The 8581-nt window shown below is 40.9% G+C and overlaps 1 protein-coding gene across 1 annotated transcript; it reads left to right on the forward strand.

Annotated features, from left to right (window-relative positions):
- The first annotated feature begins 27 nt into the window (after positions 1–27).
- Positions 28–5367, forward strand: sdf2 (stromal cell-derived factor 2). The gene is made up of 3 exons (XM_085798640.1): positions 28–280; positions 1283–1479; positions 4115–5367. The coding sequence occupies exons 1-3, from the start codon at positions 97–99 to the stop codon at positions 4412–4414; spliced, it is 681 nt and encodes a 226-aa protein (XP_085654766.1). The 5' UTR covers positions 28–96; the 3' UTR covers positions 4415–5367.
- Positions 5368–8581: the final 3214 nt, after the last annotated feature.

Below are 8581 nucleotides of genomic sequence, written 5' to 3' on the forward strand. Positions count from 1 at the left end.
GTCAGCGCCGGCGCGCTGTACAAGTTAAATGACGTAGCGAAAATATAATGCAAATCTGAGTGAGGTATCGGCGGCTCCGCTTTTTTAAAAGTAGGAATGGATAAATTAAACAATGCTTTTCTGCTACGCTCTCAACCGACCATATTATTATTACTGTCGTGTATATTTGGGCTGTCACTCGGTACGGAGCTGAGTTTTGTGACGTGCGGATCAGTCATTAAATTGTTAAATCTGAAGCACAATGTGAGACTACACTCGCACGACGTACGCTACGGCTCCGGTGAGTTTCCTCTCATTAATAATTATTAAGGCGTAATACACGTCTACATTGCTTTGTTCACGAACCTTAGCTTTATGTAACTTAAATGACCCGTGTAGTTAATGTCATATTGTTGCGTAAACAATGGAAGTGACTGTCTATACATAAAGGCTTTTGACATATGCCGGCAATTCATTCTAACTGCATAAATCCGGTCTGTTTTAGTTCAATCGAACTGAAACATTAACGCAGAGTATGAATAATAGTAACGTTGTTTTTCCTTCACTAATAAACGTATGTCTTTGTACTAGAAGCACAGAGCAGGATGGGGCGACCACAGCTGGGTTGAACACACACCACAGTCTCAGCTGACTGCTCCTTGTGTAACTTAGCTCACTTCCGTTGAGGGTGAAGAGTTGGGACTTTAAATCACACCGAGCAAAATGTCAAACATGACACAATGAAGTCCAAAACCTCCAAATCTCCAACTCCAACAATAGTCCAGGCAAATGGGATGACAACATACAGTATTGTGAATGAATCGTTGTGGTGCTACAGTAAAAAGATTCCTTGGCCAAGTGAAGGAACATGCCCAACAAAAATAACATTATCATCATTATTCATAAATCACAATATTATTCAGGCAAGAGAGGAGATCAAATGGCACAATCACTATCCAAACAGAAAGTGTGACTCATTATAACTGCAGAATCTGTCAAAAAATAATTTCCATATGATTTCCTTTTCCACGTACAAGTAGGATCGTGTGCTTCTTCCAGCTCTACAAATGTTTTCTCTGAGATATTGTTCTAAATATTATATACCACTCTGACTGTTCATCCATGCCAACAGGATGAGCCCTCAGCTTTAAAGTCAAACAGTTCCTTCAGACTTTCATCAATTAAGCAAACTGCTCTACGAAAAAAAACTTTCCACAGGTGGCCTGTTCTTTTCCAGCATCAGTGTATTGCTCCTCTGCTCACCGTGTGTGTCTATGTGTGTCAATGTGTGTGTGTGAGACAGGTAGCGGGCAGCAGTCTGTAACAGGGGTCACTGCAGTAGAAGACAGCAACAGCTACTGGAGTGTTCGCGGGACGAGCGACGCCTTCTGCCATCGGGGCACCCCGGTAAAGTGTGGCCAGACCATCCGCCTCACCCATGTCAACACGGGCCGAAACCTGCACAGCCACTACTTCACCTCCCCGCTGTCCTCCAACCAGGTGGGTGGTGTTCCCTGTGTTGTTTGTGTGGTTAAAGGTCAAACCCTCTATATTTATAGTTGAGAGCTGAGACTTAGATGTCTTTTCTGTTATCTACCCTGCACTCTCTCCCAGGAACATGCCAAGGCCATGGTCCCTCCTTTTGCGTTTTAAGTCTCACTCTCTGGCTGTTTCCAGACACAACTTAGTTGAGTTAGATGATAACGGTCACTGTCACTGGATAACACTTTGTGTGAGGAGAGAAACCATTGTTGCTTTTCCAACACCTAGCTGTAAATCTTTATCTTGATGTTTATGCTCAATAGCCAATAGGATGTTAAAGGGGTACTTCACCCAAAATCAACAATTCACCAATTTTCTACTCGCCGTCCTGCCAAGGAAGGGTTTGGAGAACTTTTGGAGTCACCAAAAAGCTTTTGGAGTTCCAGGGGGGGTCGGGCTGGCAGCGGGTTTTCATATTATGGCGGCGGATAGAGTTCACTTTTGAATCGTCCAAAACACACACTATCTCGCGGAGCCACTGGGAGCTACTACTACAACAAGGCTAAAAACAGAGATCAAATTAATTCTTTCCGAGCAACTTTTTCATGTCGTGGCTTCAGGACACTTGGGTCAGTACAGACGAGCAGTATGGAGGTATTTGGATGTTTCATAGTGCGTGTTTTGGACAATTCAAAAGTGAACTCTATCCACTGCCATTATATGAAAATCCGTTGCCAGCTGGAACTCCAAAAGCGTTTTGATAACTCTGAAAGTTCTCCAAACCCTTCCTTGGCATGACGGTGAGTAGAAAATTGGTGAATTATTGATTTTGGGTGAAGTATCCCTTTAACATCCTATTGGCTATTGAGCATAAACATCAAGATAAAGATTTACACCAGCCAGGTGATGGAAAAGCAATAATGGTTTCTCTCCTCACACAGACGATGAGTAGACAGTTGGTGAATTATCGATTTTGGGTAAAGTATCCCTTTTTTTTTATTTATTCAGATCCCCATTAGCTATGGCAATGCCAAAGCTATTCTTCCTGGGGTCCATTCCCTTTAACACATCTCCCCTTGCAGGCTCGGTGTACCTTTCTAGTATAAGAATCTGAACTTTGCCGTCTGGCCCTCAGAACTGAAGTGGCATCACGTGCTTAAGTTGTGTCGATGACTCTTCCGTTCTCCTTGATCAAGTACAAATAAACTTCTTCAGTATCCACAAGTTTCCGAACGTCATCTATGGTCAAAACTGGCTTCCGGTTTGCCGGTTTGGTGGAATTTTACGTTTACGTTTCCATGGTTTTCAGTCGTTGTCATAGTTGCGGTAAACGCATGGATCTATTAACGCTGGCCTTTAACACGGATGTCAATTTGTGTGATATCCACTGTTAAAAGCTGGTTTGATGATCCATGCGTTTTACAGATTTTCATTGAAAAAAAAAAAGAAAGAAATCCATGCATTTACCGCGACTACCGAAACCATGGAAACGTAAACATAAAATTCCACCGGAAGAACAAAACCGGCAAAACAGGCTACATTTTTGACGTTCGGAAAAAGGTGGATAAGACATAGGACATCCAGGGCTCTGGGACTTCTTCTTTTCCCCTAACAGGTGGTGTCAGAAATTATACATGGAGAGAGGAGAGCTTTGGTGTCAGGTGGAAGGATTATCCACATAGCTGCCTGCACACATTGGGAAAAGGACGTCAATGTCTAAGAGATACTTTTAACGCATCCAGCCTAATTCAAAAAAAGCGGATTAGCAGAATGTTTGTGACATGCTTGATAAATCACCACAACCCTGCCAGGTTCAAGTCACTCAGAGATTAAATGCGGTAATATTAAAGTAGTGAGAGAAAGTACCAGGAGGTTGCCCTTCACATTTTGTGAAATGTAGCATCATATTTTGAGGTGAAATGGAGTTGACAGCAGCTTTTACACTTCAGGAACCAAACACCCCAGGGTCAGCGAAATCCTCCTCAGTTATGAGGAAGTGTGAAAACAGAGTCTATCTAAAGTGTAATAGGGTTGGGTGATGTTTACCATGCAATGACAGACATTTGTTTTGTTCGAGATTTTTGGAGAGATGTTTACACTGAGGTCCTTTAATATCTCTGGATGTGTCACATGATTGGGGACAGGTCAGCTTTATGGCTCAATATGTCATTTAATGCATACATTCTTTTACTTGTGAGCCTTTTCCAGATTATGTACATATGTAAATTATGAGTTTTAGCACTATGGTAAAGTAAAATTATACGCACAACAGTAGATTTCACATTTATCACCTTCTATAACAGTGTAACATGCACTAACGTGTCTGTGTTTGGTCTCTGCTACTGAAGCATCAGTACCACTGTTGTGTACATAACTAAGGACTAAGTAACAAGGAAAAAGAAAGTGGGACAGAGCCAAACATGTGCTGGGATATCAGCCTGGGTAAATAATCGTGTCTGTGAAAGTTCCAAAAATTGAAGTCAGCTGATGGCTCCAAGAAAAATGTAAACCACAGAAGACAAAAAACAAACAAACATGGGTATAATTTGTGTCTGAGATTGTAAAATGAGGCCAAAAAACTTTTCACAAAAGCAAAGCACCTCGTCTTCTCCTGTATTCCCTGTTTTCTAATCTCTGTCTCGTGTGTCTGCAGGAGGTGAGTGCTTTCGGGGAGGAAGGGGAAGGGGACCACCTGGACGAGTGGACAGTTCAGTGTGGGGGATCGGTGTGGAAACGGGAGGAGGCCGTCCGCTTCCGTCACAAGGCCACTGAGGCACTGCTGTCCGTGACAGGGGAGCAGTACGGACGACCGATCCACGGCCAGAGGGAAGTTCACGCCATGGTGAGCCCCAGCCAGCACAGCCTGTGGAAGGCCATGGAGGGCATCTTCATGAAGCCCAGCGAGAGCCCGGCGGGCAGCCGAGACTACAGCCACACTCACACAGAGTTCTGAGCTTCCCCTCTCCCCTTCTGTCTCTTCTCATCTTCCTCTGTGTCTACCTCTGTACTCCTACCTCTGTCTCTAATTACACCTGTACCAGCATCCCTGGCCCCTGCTCTCCCCTCTCATTCTTCTCTCTCATTAACCTTTGACTATCATCTTTTGAAGAGACTGTGCCAAAGTCTGTCATGAATCAGGCTGCGATAACTTCATCTCATCAGTCCACACCAACCTTTCTAACATTGCGTTTTCAAGAAATGTCCACAGGCAAAATATCCGTGGAGATTGATATTGACTCTTGAGCGACCCAGCAGCACACATTACATACTACAATTCACCTTAACATTAAGGTACAAGAATACAAAGCAGTGTTAAAAATGCAGTTTCACTGCATATTGTTACTTATTGTTGCAGTTTGTAACACTTTTCATTCAAGATTTTCCCTCCCCGCTGTATTTATTGTTAGATAACTACCATCAGCAGTCACACTACAATACTGTTGTGAGTCTTGTGTTTCTCTGGCCTAAAACATTGTTACACTTGTGCCTTTATCTTGTTTTTTTTTCTAAAAAAAAAAAAAAAAGAGAAGTAGTAGGTGTTTACATTGTGGAACTTTGGGAAGGTAAAAACCGTGTGTGTGTTTTTATGGTATTTGTAAAGCCATATTTTAATTAAAACAATGACAAGCAGTGTTAACAAAGGGAACTGACCATTTCTGCCCTTTAAGTCAGATTCAGTGTAGCATATAAATGATCCCGCACTAACTGACAGAAGAAAATAAACAGTTTTGTTAGTGGTGGTACTTTTTTCTTTATTTTGCTCAGTTTGGAAGTGCTGGGAGACAGTGTTTTTTACATTCATGCCGTCTGTGTGTGCATGTGCGTTCGATCAACTCTTTGTTTCAGAGGTTCATATGATCAACAGAGCTGCAATGGATACCTCATATTAAAGAGATGTTTTTTATGCACACAAGTGTCGGAGCTCTTTATTGGAAGTGATTTGGTCGCCACAACACTTAATAATCTGGCCAATCCTCTCAGGTGGTTCTTTCTGCTGAAAATGAATCATTCATGTCATCAATGGCTCTAATGATCCTGCAAATTTGGCATCATAAATGAACATGATGCTAAGTGCAGACAAACAATGCACTGCTTCTTTTTAATTGTCCGTATACTTGATCATTATGTGGGAATTGGCTTAAAAAAAAAGTCAACCCCTTAACTTTATCCACAGAAATGAAAAGAGACTAATAGATATTGCGAGAGAGTCAAGCTAATAATGTGTGTCTGCACCATTACACTTAGTATAATGCCTTGTTTGTGGGCTTAATGGCATGTTTTGGGTCATTATCTGGTGGTTAATGGAGTTTGGTAGCTTCGGCTGTGAGGTTACTCTCTTTCGTATTTGACCCATGCTCCCTATTTATCATGATTTAGAGTGAGCAGTGATGCCAGCAGGAAACCCCAGGGAACACACTGACAAACGTGTAAACCCATCTCCAGCCATCACACACTGTATCAAGCTGCAATGAGTTAAAAGATACAGATCTCATTGCTGCTGCTGCTGCTGCTGCTGTTGTAATTCACGGCTCCTTTCTGTGCAGCTTTGGGAAAGTGCAGTGAAGGGCACTCAGTGAAAGCCACGCTGTGTTGCAATTCTATTTTTAGGGGTTGGTATTTAAAATGACACTGATAACAAGTGACAAACATGGGAACAAGCCCACTTTACACAGAGTTTTACATTCATTAAGAGTCAGTGAAAAATATTTATGCTTACCAGCTAACTGTCAGCCAGAAGCTATATGTAATTTTGAGAAGGTTTTATGTTGCTGAGTGACATTGTTTTATCATTACTGTGTTGGATGTGTTGGTCGGAGAATCCCTACTTTCACAAGTAAACACACATGCCTTGTATTTCTATCAAAACAAGGTTTTATTGCATAAACATATGGATATATTTTTAGATTAAACAGATTAAATTTGTTATTTGCATTTTTAAATATCCATTCAGTTGGTAACTATTGCTGTTTTCTTTCTCCTTTTCTAAGCAGCATGCCAAGGTTGTATTACATATCCGTGTTTAATTTTCTTTCTTTTTTTTTATCTCTATACAATCTACAAGGTAAAAACATGTTTTGGTAAAAACAAATCTCAAAAGCAATTTTCAAAACCATGAAAATCATGAACCGATCCCGTCTTGTTACAGATGTACAGTATAACAATGTAAACTTCAAAGTGTTGGTAAAAGGTCTTTCAAAGGAGTTTCCCTTACATAGCCATGCAAGGATGTCTGAATGGCACAATTATTAGACAGTTGTTAAGAGAAAGTGGTGTATGCTGGTTTCAAAAGGACCATGGCGCTAATAGACAAAAGGTGAAAACATGGTCCGTTGGTCAGATGTCGATGTGCCGAGAATATCAAAGACATGAACTGACTCACGAGGAGAAGTGTAGCATACATTATACAGCAGTTTTTATACAGGACGATGGGGCAGTGAGAACATTCCAGAAAAACCTAATGTGGCTAAAACACACAAGATATTGTACTCATCGTCAATTTGAACCATCCACAGTGAGGCCTACGTACCCTAGCCTAGATGATGTGCAACAGAGATGATGATGGCGATGATCATGTGACCTTGTATTTGCATATTTATGAAAATGCCCTCTCCTGCTCTCTGATTTGATTAATAGCTGGTAGAAACTAGAAAAATGGCTATTACAGTATAAATTGGAAAGTCAAATATGTGACAGTAGTACATACATACCTACATTGAAATCAAGGCTGTGCCACCACAAAGAAAGATTAAATGGATTTCCCTGTCTATCAAAGACATGAAAATCTAAACAACAACATGCATACTGATTTACAGTATAATACATTTTTGCTGTTATACTTGATCTTACAAAGCTCGTTTTTTTTTATTTCATAAGAAAACCCTCTCCCTCTTGCCTTCTTTATACATTGTCTAACACCGACGGCATTTAAACTCACATTAGTTTGATTGAAATATCTAATTCTGCTTTTGTCCATCCCAGCAAAAGATGAGAGAAGGAATAATCGCTCCTGCGTATTAACGGGAACGAAACAGTCTCTGATCCAGTGATGTCCAAGGGGAGCACCGTGCAGGGAAATAATCCACACTTTTTAACGTTGTGGCAACGAACACAACACCAACGTGTCTATTCTAAAAGATGGCGTGCACATAGGGCCAGACGTGTTGAAAGAAGTGTCACAATATTAATGAAAATATTTTTAATATCACAAAATAATCACATGTGAAATAATAAGAGATGATGCTCATTGTAATGAACTGTGTTCCAATGATGCTTCAAACGTGTTGAACAAAAAATCTCATGTAAATCTTATTTGGAAACGATCCTTTGTTTGGACACGAGAATTTTTTTTAGGAAAAACAGTAACAGAAAATGAACATATAACCACAGCACAATTTCAATGACAGTAGATAAACAGTGACATCTCTTTACTGACCAGCCCTGCATCCACTTTAGAAAAAACAACTTTAGCATCAAATTTGATCGGTGGCGTCAATAAGATGTTCAACCCTAGGCGGCTCCATTATAAAAGAGGAGAATGATTGTAAACACCTACAAGGTCTTTTTCAAACTGTTTGATCCCACTGAGCTTTACAACGTGGTGGTGCTCTCAGACCTGGACCATAAAACACAGATATGACCCCAGAAACTATCAGAGGCACCACAGCTAGACACCTTCAGTTTCTCATCCAATCCTGAGCTGCTCACTGGTGCAACAGCACAAATCTGAGTTGTGGGAAGAAAAAAAAAATCATGATTTTGCTATTAAAAGTAGTGAATCTTCACCAATACAGACCAAACAGTCCATCTGACACTGGTACAACACTTATCAAAACTCAAAATCAGTGCTGTTGTTCTTCACTTTGAACGCCTTGTAAACCAACAGGGCTGTCCAAGCGCTCAGCCTCAGCTGCAGTTCTCATCTTAACCACTGGGATGCAACCTCCACCAAGAAAGCAGCCATAGCAACAGTAATTCACAGCTCTACTGTATATCCCTGATATAACTCACTAGTTCCTACCCTTCATACATTCTGCAGTTTAGAGGAATAATACATTACACAAGCTAAGTAGCACAATATATACAGTGAAATCCACGGGAAGCTGGGGTTAGTGTAACGTTT

This window comes from Trachurus japonicus, chromosome 14 (assembly GCF_045865225.1).
Source record: "Trachurus japonicus isolate A0001 chromosome 14, Traja_1.0".
NCBI classification, from domain to species: Eukaryota; Metazoa; Chordata; class Actinopteri; order Carangiformes; family Carangidae; genus Trachurus; species Trachurus japonicus.

Bases quoted from the DNA above. Each gene is read 5' to 3' on its own strand.
- sdf2 (XM_085798640.1), top strand. From the start codon at position 97: ATGGATAAATTAAACAATGCTTTTCTGCTACGCTCTCAACCGACCATA. The intron at 281-1,282 runs GTGAGTTTCCTC...TGTGTGAGACAG, and splicing joins CGACGTACGCTACGGCTCCG to GTAGCGGGCAGCAGTCTGTA. The intron at 1,480-4,114 runs GTGGGTGGTGTT...GTGTGTCTGCAG, and splicing joins CCCCGCTGTCCTCCAACCAG to GAGGTGAGTGCTTTCGGGGA.